The sequence below is a fragment of the Cuculus canorus genome, chromosome Z, assembly GCF_017976375.1.
Source record: "Cuculus canorus isolate bCucCan1 chromosome Z, bCucCan1.pri, whole genome shotgun sequence".
Lineage (NCBI taxonomy): Eukaryota > Metazoa > Chordata > Aves > Cuculiformes > Cuculidae > Cuculus > Cuculus canorus.
In genome coordinates, this window is record NC_071441.1 from 39,100,392 (window position 1) to 39,113,586 (window position 13,195).

Genomic DNA, 13,195 nt, shown 5'->3' on the forward strand with positions numbered 1-13,195 from the left:
TTTTTGTTTGTTTGCTTTTCCATGCATGCATAATGAGACCTAATCAGAGCACGTTGCTGCTGCTCGGAGGGCACTTTTGTATTTAAAGCCTCGCAAAGAAAAAAAGATCCACAGACGGATCCGCAGAGCAGCTCGCGGAGCTTGTTGACAACAGAAGCGGTATCAGTCGCCAGGAGAAAGACACCCCGAAGGCTGCCTCTTCTTTCCCCGTGCTATCTCCGTATCAGCGGGGAGGGAGATTCCTTCTGCCCGCCGCCCGAAAGCGCCACCCGCACCGACAGAGGAGCGAGCAGAGCCGGGACTGCGAATGGGGTCGGAGCGGCTGGCATGTGCGGAGATGCTGCGAGCGGAGAGTTAAAAGCTGCCGGGGAGGCAGCAGCAGCAGCTGGGCATTTATTTCGTGCCAAAAAAGAGGGAGAAAGAAAGAAAAAGAGAGAGAGAAGCGGAACTGCGTGAGGAACAGGACGGCACCATGAGCTCTCCCGGCGCAGCCCGCGGGGCCCCGAGCGCGCTCCGAAGCCGATCTCCGCCGAGCTCCCATTCGCACTGATTCTCCCGAGTTCTCCTTCGGCCGCCTCGGCGGGAGCAGCGGCTTCGGGGACACGGGGACGGCGCCTGCTTCGTGCCGCGGCCCCGCCGGGCTCAGCTCCCGGCGAGCTCCGGAGCCGGCGGGGATGGATTGATGCGAGGAGACCTCATGCACACGGCCGGCGGGAGTTCGGCAAACTTTTCCAGGGGCTCCTTCTCGTCCTCCTCGTCCTCCTCGTCCTCCTCCTCGACACGGCCTCCCCGCGCCCCTCGGCCGCTCGCCCCGCGATGTCTCGGGCGGGCGCCTGGCTGTGCGCGGCGGCGGCGCTGGGCGCGCTGTGCCCGCCGCGGGGCTCGCTGGCGCAGGGCCGGAGGCTGATCTGCTGGCAGGCGGTGCTGCAGTGTCAGGGGGAGCCCGAGTGCAGCTACGCGTACAGCCAGTACGCCGAGGCGTGCGCCCCGGTGCTGCTGCAGCAGGGCGGCGACGGCGCGGCGGGCGCCGCGGGCTCCGGCGCCTCCTCCCGGCGGCGGTGCCCCAGCCACTGCATCGCAGCCCTCATCCAGCTCAACCACACCCGGCGCGGCCCGCCGCTCGAGGACTGCGACTGCGCGCAGGACGAGAACTGCCGCGCCACCAAGCGCGCCATCGAGCCCTGCCTGCCCCGCACCAGCAGCCCCGGCCCCGGCCCCGGCGCGGCGGGGGGCGGCCCCGGCGTGATGGGCTGCACGGAGGCGCGGCGGCGCTGCGACTGGGACAGCCGCTGCAGCCTGGCGCTCAGCCGCTACATGACCTACTGCGGGAAGCTGTTCAACGGGCTGCGCTGCACGCCCGAGTGCCGCGCCGTCATCGAGGACATGCTGGCCGTCCCCAAGGCCGTGCTGCTCAACGACTGCGTCTGCGACGGGCTGGAGCGGCCCATCTGCGAGTCGGTCAAGGAGAACATGGCCCGGCTCTGCTTCGGAGCCGACACGGGCGGCAACGGCGCCGGCAGCAGCGGCGGCTCGGACGGCGGCACGGAGGAGTATTACGACGAGGACTACGAGGAGGAGCCGGGGCAGAAGGGGAGGGACGAGGCTGAGGACAATGCGGGCTCCGAGCCCGGCTTCCCGGCGCATGGGGACGGCGCCGGCCGCCCCTCGGCAGCGCTGCTGGCCCCGCTGCTGCTGCCGCTGCTGCCGCTGCTGCCCTAGCGCCCGTCCGAACGGCCCCGGCCGCCGGAGAGCACCCAGAGGGGTCCCCGACGCGCCGCCCTCTCCCTTCGCTTTCTTCCCTTTTTTTTTTTTTTGTTTTTTTTTTTTTTGTTTTGTTTTGTTTTTTTTATTTTTAAGCGTTCTGACATGAAGGTTAGGAAGAGGTGAGCCACCCAGACTTGCTACCAAAGCTGTCGCCTTACTGGTTAGCCCATAACCCGGTTATCGCTCGCCAAGTCCCGCTCCTTGCGATACGCTGGTGCCCGACAGTGCCGATCTGCCACTAATTACAAATTTAAGGCATTTAAGGATTTAAGGAAACAGCGCACCGAAAACGTTCTGTGGCGTACAGGGCTCCCTCTTGCACACGCATCTTTGTTAAATTTTTGTTACATGTAACATCTCTGTTACATTTTTCGTTAGATGTAACATTTTTTGTTACACCCCTGTAACAAAACCATACCAGCAGCTTCTCTTCCCTTTTAACCTAGCGACGTAAAAAAAAAAACCAACCCCAAACCAAAATACCCAGATAATTTTTATTTCCGGAGCTGTTCGTTATACCAAACAATGAAACTTTTTTTTTTTTAAAAAAAAGAGCTCTGCACTGCCATCTTTGAAAGACACTTTTAAACTCGACAACATGTATGTACAAATATCCTGAAAAGTTATATTGCCTCTCGTCATATCAGGGTGCTGACCTCTGGTAAATCTTATATGAAAAATGTATTTAAAACTGGGATTTGTTACCAGTTGTTCTTTGTATATAGAATTTTATAAATTGTATGCTTTGGGGATAATTTATTTAAAAAAAAAATAAAGTTTTAAACCCACATCCTATTTGCCAGATAATTGCATTTGCTGTTCTTTTGTGGAAAGGTACAGATTCCATTTTATGTTTAAGGGGATATCAGCAACAGTAATTCAATGAAGTATTTTCTAGCACATCAACTGTACAGTGTATTTTATAGATTGGAAGTTAACTTTCTTATTTGGAGAGACTTTATGAACTTTGTAGAATTGTATAAAAGCATTTCTGAGCTGCCTTAAACCTTGTATTTTTTATAGAAGGTGTAAGAATGGCCTGTGTTTTAAATATGTATGGCTTTTTGTACTCTCTAAACGTGTAAATTAGTAAAGAAAGAGCTTTAAATAATGGATGTGGTGAAATTGTTTTCCAGGGACACTTGAACTCTCAGCACCCGAGGTTGGAAGGGGGGGGGGGGGGAGTGAACCACAAAATAACAGACCAAAAACAATCGACAAACTAAAATCTCTGCCTGCCTGTAATACTTTACATAGATGTAAATTACTGCTATTCTTACTGCTATTCTTACTTTAATGAATAATTACATGCAAGAAGTAAATACAGCTTTGAAAGTACTACTTTAAAAGAGTGGTTGATTTTATAATGCGTTGGCATGGTAACTTGTCAGGGCCTGAAGAGAGTAAAGCAATTCAAGGACACTGCTCCTGTATGGATGGGGAATTACTAGTGCACTGTGCTTTCTTCCTGAAGTGGAGGCATGGTGCTCTGACGCTCTTAGAAACGCACCTAGGCATGCAATCAAGTACATGGTGAGAAATGCATCACACAGGTGGCAAGTGTTTCAAATGAGGATCTGTGCGCGCAGTGGCACACGCATGGCGAGGCGGGGTGTGCAACAAAATGCACGTGAGTTTACTGCTCAGACTGCCTTCTCTCACAAAGAAGAATGCAAAAGTAAACACAGTGCAGGGATCAGCATTCGCTAGATCTTTTAATATTGTTCTTGGGAGTTGCTTTGCGTCGTGCTGAAGTTTGGTTTCCTGCCAGAGCTACTGATCTACACTCAAACGCCCTTAGATAAATAATTACACTCTTAAGCTGTGTCGAGTGCTGATACACTTGACCTTGTAAATAGAAATGTTTGCAGTAGGAATAAACTCCAGCATTGGAAAATCTTATAAACATTAACACAAAAGAGAGAGCTCAGTACTCTGGGGATTTGAGTTTGACTGCATCAAGCTAGGCACTCACAAGAAAAAAGGAAAAAAAAAAAAAAAGGAAAAAAGGGGGGGTGGAGTTTAAATATCTTCTATTCATGGTGTTTATTTAAAGCTTTTCATTTTAAATACTGTGGTTGGAAGTGAGTCAGAAGTTTAAAAGCTACCACAAATAAACTTTGATTGAGGGGACAACAGATTAGCAAGATAAGTGTCTTTTTCATCTTACCAGATCAGGACAGAGGGCAAATCCACATCTGTCTGTTGTGTAAATCAAAACAATTAGAAATCCTTGCTTCTGGATTAGTGAGTTCAACAACCGATTATTTTATTATTTCTTTAGGGTGTGAATTTGATTAGGTCACCCAGTGATAAATGCACACAGACGCACGTGGACACACATAAACCCCCAAACTGTTGTGACACCAAACAAGTGTATGAGTATGGTGTGCAGCTATGACCTGAAGTTCATTTTTAAAGTCGTCTGAACAGTTGAGTAAGCTTCTTGTTAAAACAAAGCTGGAAACGTTATTTCATCAGGAAGAGGACACAGTAGTTGGGTGAGACTTCTAAATAGAGCCAGCTTTATTTACCAAGTGCTGAGCTCAAAGTTGCAGAGGGATGATCTTAAATATTTTCTCCAGTTCTTCGGAAGATGCTCAGGAACTTACTTGCAGTTTTTCAACAGTTAGTGCCCACAAGGACTATTTAACTCGTTGTTGATGAAAAATTAAGTCCCGGCTAAAAGCCTTTATTTTTCTTCAGCTAGGAGTAAAGACATTAGCACTAGAAAAGGACTGATAATTAACTGCTACAATAAACTCGACTTGATTTTACAGGCTCCTGTCAAAAGCATCTGCCTGGAATAAATCAACACTGAGCACCACTAGGCAGGGAGGACTCATCTGTGTGGTTCCTTCCCTACAGAAAGAGGATTGTTTTAATTTAAATGATTGTTCAATAAATACAGCTGAACTAATTCTATCCCGTGAGCTCCTCCCCATAAGAAGATAACTCTGTGGGTTTCGTTGTGTTGTAAGCTCTATTTCCAGGATGGCTTCCTGTATCAGTATGCGTCTCAGCCTACAACGTCTGGGCAGATGTTGACGTCCATCAAATTTGTACTTCCTTTGCTCAATTTTGAGACAAATGGAAATTCTTGGAACGTCAAGGGCTGTAGCAAGGACAGCTTAAAGCAAGGAAAAGAATTCATGTTCTCCGGCAGATGGATATTTTCACAGGGAAAGGAAGTTCTCTCATTTGTCTGGATGTTTGAAAGTGCTCCTTGCCGAGGTCCTGTCCAGCCAGTCTCTTCCAGGGGAAGAAGGAACTCTCCACCATTTCATGTAAAATAATCCAGTAGGTTCTGCTCCCTTTTCATTCCCAGTTACCAGTTTGAATTCTTGGTGACAGTTTATTTGTCTCTCTTTGGAGGCACTTCAGTGACAAATGTTTAAGGGACTGTGGGACAATGGTGGAGAACAAGGAGGCAGTTCATTGAACTGACAGTGACCATACAGTAAATAGAGGGAGATTCAAGCTTCACTGATCACCCAAGCGCACAGCAAGGCTTTTGTATGCCATCACAATGGGCATAACATAAGGTCTCTGTTTATTTTTAACAATATACACCAATATATATAGGCAGGCATACATAACTTTCAAAATTGTTATGAAACGAAGCCTTACACTGAGGGAAAGCAAAGCTTTGCTTGACCAAGTCCTTCATGGTCACACTGGAAAGCATGACGGATTTTAGTTGCAATCTTCTCACCACTCCTCCCGAGAGTTGTTAGTGTACCAGATCACTCACCGCAGGCACATGTGTGTAGCGCGTATCTGTGGTGGGCCTGCAAAAGTGGTTGCAGACAGCTTTGCAGGTGTGGAATGAGAAATTCCAACTCAATGCAGTGCAGAGGCAGTACTTGCTTTTTGGTTTGGTTTATTTTCCTTTTGAGTACACTGGAGGAGGTTGAGAGGAACTCCAGAATAACCAAGGTGCGTGTGCATGTATAGAAAGCAGCAGGACACAAAATCTTCACCAGCTGAGTCATGGAAAACAGCGCTTTAGTGACTGAGTTGTGTTGCACCTTCAGTGTCACTGAAACAAATTCAAACCTTCAACCCATTTTGTTCTTGTCTGCAGTAATAACATCACAAACTCCCACACTGCCTGTGATGACATACCCACTGCAAGTCTTCAGGAAAAGAGGGTAGTCTTGCAACAGAAAATATTTTTGAATGAGAAGAGCAGTGTTTCTCAGTGAGATAGTGTGTGATACAGATTTGCAAGCATAAAGTTGAAAGTTACTGTATTTTACTTGAGGCGTTGGCTGTGGTAGACAGTTGAAAAGGTTCACATTGACTGTCTGAATGACATAAGTAATGCGCTATTAGCATAAATACTTTCTAAGACATCCATTTAATCAATTTCTTAAATAACAGAATGATCTACTACAAAATAGTGGACTGTATACACTATATTTTGGCACAAAGATGGTCATTCTCCCACTAGTAACCAGGGGCTCTAAATAAATGATTTCAACAATGTTTTATTAAAAGAGGACAAGAGCCCTCGAGCTGCATTAATCGGGGAGAAGTCGAGTGGCACTTTTGTTATGGAAATGTTAAACACATAATAGTTCAGGCAAACAATGTGGAGCCACTTCATTCTCTCAGCGATGCTGACACCTCTTAAAGAGGAACTGCAGGGAAGGATGTGGGAAAGATTTGCTTTCTGAGGAAGCTTTCAGCTAATATTTTGGATATTTACCTCCAAAACTCAGCAGTGCAAATGTAACTGAAAGGCATAAAAATAAAACAATAAAGAGAGATGATTTAGGCATCTGCTGCTAGTCATTAGTGCTTAGTGCCCAAAATCAAAATAGTCATAGACAAAATCCCTCCTTTTTTAAAAGTTCTTTTCATGAATTTATTATGCACCAAGTGGATATTATAGTAAAAGGTGAATGTGCATGAAGAAACATCTTTTGTAAACACACAATGATGTTAATGCTACACCTTGGACATACATCAGGTACAGGAGGGAGAAGCACCATGGAATAAAGAAATAAGACAGACTAAGTTGTAGTAGGATGGGTCAGAAGATGAAGTGTGAGATGTAGGCAACCTAGAAATACATTAATGAAGTGATACAAAGCAAAGACTTGGCCATGTAAAGCTAGATTCCCTTTCAAAAGTGGTATTTTGAATGTGTGAGAAGAAGAAATGATGAGGAAGGGAGATGCCCACTCTGTACAGAAGGTTTGGAGAATGAACGAAAGAGTCTACTTGATAATAAGGAGAAAGAAGCTGCAAAACATTATCAAGATGTTAGTTGAGACACAGCCTGAAATCTACCAAAGGGGGAAAAGAACGGTAACTGGCTTTAGTAATGTTGGCAGGGCCAGAAAAGGAAGAGTAGTATGGAAGCAAGAGGAATATTCAGCTTTGGAGAGGATTTTTTTCCCATCTGCAGAGGCTGGAGATGGGAACATTATGCCCAGTTTTGAGACAACTCCTCCCTCAAGTTCAAGAAGGATACTGAGAAACTAGAGGGGCTAGAGGAAGGCTGCCAGAAGGGCTAGAGTTTTTGACCAATGAAGAAGACATGAAGGAGCAGAACTTCAGTCTGACCGAGAAGAGGTTACGAGTAATCTAGTGGCAAAATATAGCGACTCGAAGGGGACTTGTAAAGACTACAAGGCCAGATTCTTTGTAGCGTGAGGAAGTGCAGCAGGCACAAACTGTGGCTGGAAGGTTCTGATTGAACGTTAGGAAGAGCTTCGCCAGGAGTGGTAGTGCAGCACTTGGACAGGTTTCCGAGAAAAACTCAAGCACTTTCATTCTTAGAGGTTTTCAAGACTTGGCTAGCAAGAGCCACAGCTTATTTTATCTCGTGTTGGCTGGAATACAGCTTTTAGCAGAAGGTGGGAGTAGGTGTTCTCCAGAGGTCCTTACTAAACAACTTCCTACAGTTCTGTAATTTTAATGTTAATATGACAGTGGGAAATCCAAGACACTTTTCGGGCATATCTAGAGTGAGATCAGGCTAAGGAATGCACATGGCACACTTTGATGGATGTGGGAACTTGAGGAGAAGGGATAGCTGTTACCTATGCCCACAAGGCCAGAGAGGGTGGAAAACAGTTAAGAAGGTGTAAGTGGAAGCTTAGGAGGAGAATGGAGACCAAAATACATAATTTGGTCCAGGATCTGGGGACAAGAGAGAGATAGAGGAAATATGGTGCAAGGGAAGCACTGAAATGTTAGGAATATAATGAGGAAAAGGTAAGTGTCTGTCTGATAATAACAGTTATGGACTGGAAAATGATCAGTTTGGTTGGAATAGGGGAGGGAAAGACAGTACTGAGGAAAGAATTTGGAGGAAATTGAAAGTGCAGAAGGGACCTCTCTTTCCTCTCCAAGAGAGAAATACTTGTTTATAAACATGTCTTTGGCACTCATCACCACAATATCTTGCTGCCTCAAAACAATAGAAATACAAGACAACCAAGTCTCCTCTCTTATAACTGTCTATGTATAAATATAGATGGTAGTGACACTGTTTTTTCAAAATAGTACAATCTGAGAAATTACAGTGCTCTGTGTGTAGTCACAAAACACACATGCTCATGGAAATAAACATAGCTTACGACATGTCTTCTCCTAATACAGAAATCAAGCCAGACCTGTTCATAATGTCTTGTACTAAAACAATGCCATCACCTGCAGCTTTATGATGTGAGTGTATGTTTGGGTTGCAGTAGCTTTCATTGTTTAAAAAATACATGAGGTTAGATGGTTTGAACAGAACAAATACCAGCACTACAGTTTTCTGCCATCCACTGGCAATTATGCTAAGCCTTCCTCTAATTCAACTTATGGCATCAGTTGAAGAAATGCTGTTGTAAGTATGATCTTTGTCGCTTTAACATGATAATGCCTAAATCTGGAAGCTTCTCTACCTGGATATTTGCCTGTCTTCTGAAATCCTGTGACATTTTGACATAGGAAATCACAAAGTGGTTTTCAGACAGTGGAAAAGAAAGTGCCATCAGAATAACTACTTAGTAGTGATGGTCTCCATGTTATCTCTTCTCCAGAGTTACACCGTCATTCTAAACTCCTTAAAACATTTTGGATGTCGTGTAAAAGTGGCTATATCAGGAAGTAAAGTAGCAGTCCACAGAAATTTTTATACTATCTTACTTTTCTTTTTGATATTAGGATATTCAAGCGTATATCGTATGCTTGCAAATTAGTCTGAAGGACATAGGGAAGTCATGTATAGATACTTGTCTTGTTCTTTGCACCTCAGGAATTGAGGTCATGGGAGTGAATGTAATATAAGAGTAAGTATTGCATAGGAAAGACTGAAAGAACATTTGTCCAAAACATCCTACCTTTTTATGACTTGTTTGCATAGTTCCAAATAGTTGACTCCATTAGAGGTAGTTTGAGTTTGCAATAGCGTAACTGATGTCTGTATTTAGCCTGTAGCTTTATCTGTACCTGGAGTGAAAGACTACTAAGTTAGATAAATGACCACTGAGAAGACACAAGGTTATGTGAATCAACAGGCAACTAACATTTGGGTCTGGCCAGTTGTAGCTTACAGAGTTAGCCAAAAACCTACTGTTGTGAGTAAAGCTGAGTGCTTGGAGAACATGAAGAACATGTTGCTGTGCAAAAGCTATTGCTAGGGTGGCAAAGACATGTTTGGAAAAGGAGCAGATAAGAAAGACAAGGAAATCTGAGAAACCTCAGAGCCTTTTCCTTTTTAGGCAGTGCAAACCTTGAGTAATTTCATTTTTTGTAATATTAGGCTAAATTTTTGAATATGCAGACTGCATGTAGAATCTGAATATGATCCTTGCCATTATACTCAGAAATAATTCAGGCTCTTTTCAGAGCTCATTGAGAACACTTTGGTCAGAATATTGTCTGTTTTGCAGAGTTCTGTGTTCAGTAAGCAAGGAAAAGAGCTGAAGCAATTGAGTTCTTCCTCTCTACTAAAAAACATCCTGTCCCATAATCTGTGTGCATGAGCTAGTTGAAGTCTGCCTTTTCGATATTCATGGGAGCAACTTTGATTTTATCAAACAGTTCGGTAGGGAAAATTTTCTAAAGTTGAGAGAACAAGTGAAAACATCATGTAGTGATGCTCTCCTCACACAGGTTTAAAGCCCAGCATGATCTCAGTGTTCTTCTGTGCGAATCAAGGGAGATACTTGCACATCGCTGGCTCTGACTCATCAGATATAACTGTTTTCTCATGAAGATAGCTGTGGCAGAAACTGTTCCTAACATTGGACCTGATTCTACCAAGGCCCTACCCTCATACCAGGGTACAAAAACTGCTTTAGACTACACCTGCCTTTCAGCTGTCTTACAGAATTCTACATCAGCTGGGAAATGCTGCTTGGAAAAGTGTTCCAGCCTTAATCCCTTTTACCCCTCCTGTCCTTCTGTGTGAGGAGATTAGAACAGGATGCAGAAAGCTGGTTAAACTACCTCAGGTCTGTCTGGACAGCCTTCTGCACCGGGGCAGTTCTAAATCATGTCTGCTGCTACAATGGAGAGGCACCCAATCACAGATTTTTGCCAGCAGGACTTCTTTTATGATGTGCAAATAACTGTAACAAGTCAGATACAGCCCTTAAAAATTATACCAATATGGCCTTGACTCATTGTAGTCTATAGGAATCCTTTAACTTCCATTTGTTTGGACTATTTTTGTGAGAATTCAGCGGGCAAGCTTTTTGGCAAAATAGTTCTGTGAATAATTACAGCTGCTTTATATTTTGTAGTTTCTGTTTTGAGCAGAGTAGTGTGAAGAAAAGATAAGAACATATTCAGAACTTTGCCTAAAATTTTGAGAGAATAGTGATAAACCTTTCATCCTGATTCCCTGATTGTCAGTGATGATAATAATCTAAGTGAAGACATGGCTTTATTTATTAACGTTTCCCTAACTATTTAAGACTTCTACAAATTTCATCATGTAAGTTACTTATAAGTGTGCAAATACTGTCAAAATTGCAATGAGTGTGTCAAGAATCTAGGTCAGAAGAAAACTAATGAAAATTAAAATATTATTTCCCGCAAGGTTATAATATAAATTGTTTACCCTGGGAGATAAGATGTAAGTAGCCCTGGGCCAGCAAGACAATCTAATATATTCTGGAGAAAAGATCCCAAATGTTATTTCAGATTTATTATACTGAAAACATAAATCCTAAGAAGGATATGTGATTTCAAAACTGAACTGCATTTCACTTTCCTGAATATCCTTGAATAACTCTAATGCTATACTTACCTTGAGAAAAATAATGTAACATCACACCAAAGCTGAGGTTTTAAACATCAAAACCTTCGGGAAATTCTGTTCTAGATGAGTGATACTTTTTTCTTCTTTAGTTTACCTAACTACCTATTTACCTAACTACCTATTTAACTATTGTCTGTAACAATAAATGCTCACTGTGTTGAAAAAATGATATAGTATACCAGCCAGGCTTACTTTTCTCCCAAGATTCCTATTCTCCATTTGTTTAAGATTTGCTTAAGAAAAAAGAATGCGAAAGACATGTTTTCAGAAACTCACTGCCACTTTAAGAGGATACAACATGCCTATTAATAATTGTATTACTCCTCTATTATTGTTAAGAATAATGAAGGAGTGGGAACGTTGGCCCCCAAGCTGAATTTATCCTGAAATGTTTTCAATTAACTCTTGGCACTGGCAGGAAAGCATCAAACCTTTCCCATGCTGAAATATGGAAAATCTGCAGGGAACATCCCAGCAGGAGTGGAATTTCATTAAAACAAGCACATCATAATTCAACGACTTCTGCACCCTCTTTAAGCCTTTCTATTGATAAGGAGTCCGAGGCTATTTTTATGGATTTGCAAGGAGAAATGATTTCATAAGATCTTTTCAAAGAGTTTGTTTTGGCTGAGGCTTTTAAGTTATTATCTACTCCCCGATGAAAAAATAGTAAGACATTTGGCATAACTGTGACTACTAGATAAGAGGCAGAACTGAAGAGACTTTAAGCAACATTTTATCCTTCAGACAACCATTTTCTGTAATTGTTATAGGAACTGACTCCACAATTAATTTCCCAGATCTTTCAAAGAAAGTATTGCCATTAAAACCTGCATTTTTGAACAACTAAATGTGGGGACTACAGCAGGCTTAGGGCTAATTACACATTCAAATACAGACACAGACATTTTAATACAAAATACAGTCATTTAGTGGTAAAATGTTAAATTGATGTAGTGATTTGATCAAATGCGTATCGCTTCGCACAGATGTGATTTGTCTTAAAGTGTTTGACTATTCTATATATAAATAAAATTAACACATGGCATATAGGAATTGTATATTTTTAAACGCTGCAGGATGCTTAAATATTTTTTTGCTACAAAATACTCTACGATTTTATCTTGACATAAACCTCCACCTCCTACAAAATGTTTTTTCTTGTCTGGGTATAGGTAGGATATAGAAACATGAATTATCTCTCTTTACTAAACACTACTGTTCATGATTATTAAGCTGTATTATAATGAAGTATCTCTATTAATCCCCACAAAAGACATAAGGTGCATTTTAAACTGTGACTAAATTTAGATTGACTAAATGTGTCAATCTTCGTTCCTCTGTTTTGAAGTGGTATTGAAAACTTAGAGGAATGTCTTGTCTTTTTCTCCACCCAGTGTTCATAAACCCACTTATTATTTGATGCCATTATCTCGGTCACACTGCTACTTCTGAGACACGAAGAGTATCATGGAGAGTTAGGAGAGCAAGCTACTGGGGGTAGCTACTGGGGGTAGCTTCTCAGGTTTTGAAGAAGAAGATAGTACCTCAGTTGTGTTTACTGTTGTCAGGAGCATCTTTTTTTCCTGCCCCTGCCCCACTGCTCAAAAAAGACCCCCAGGCTAAGTGTCACCCATGCCGGCTCAAGACACAGCCTCCCCTCCGGAGGCTAGAGTGGTGCATGTTAACATGATGCCTCAGTTTGCCACCCTAACAAGTAATTGCTAGACTCACAACGTTATCATTAGTAAAAGTGCACTGCAGAAGACCTTTCCAGTTAGAAAAGGGCAGGAAAACACATATGGCCAAATCAGCCCCTAAGATCTGAATCCACACTGTCACAATTTCACTGTGTGTCTTTCATTCAACATGAACAGGAGGACTTGGCAGAAGTGCATATACCTATATTTTTACAGCAATTTGGTTTTGTCTTCGACAACAGAGATTTAGTCTGAGATTTTAGCAGAATAATATTCATTTGTTGCTTTCAATGTTTCTTTTGCACATATGATAGATGAAGAAAGAATATAAGAGTTAAGACTACCACTGGCTCTATTTTTCTAGAAAAAATAGAACCAAAACTCTGCAGGACTTTTCTGCCTTCAATTTGCCATGTTATACATACACATTCTGTCTTCAGCATCCTGCAGCAATGTT

At 42.9% G+C, this 13,195-nt stretch overlaps 1 protein-coding gene across 1 annotated transcript; it reads left to right on the top strand.

The window, feature by feature from the left end:
- Nucleotides 1-671: 671 nt before the first annotated feature.
- Nucleotides 672-3,085, top strand: GAS1 (growth arrest specific 1). The gene has a single exon (XM_054054862.1). The coding sequence runs from the start codon at nucleotides 817-819 to the stop codon at nucleotides 1,717-1,719; it is 903 nt and encodes a 300-aa protein (XP_053910837.1). The 5' UTR covers nucleotides 672-816; the 3' UTR covers nucleotides 1,720-3,085.
- Nucleotides 3,086-13,195: the final 10,110 nt, after the last annotated feature.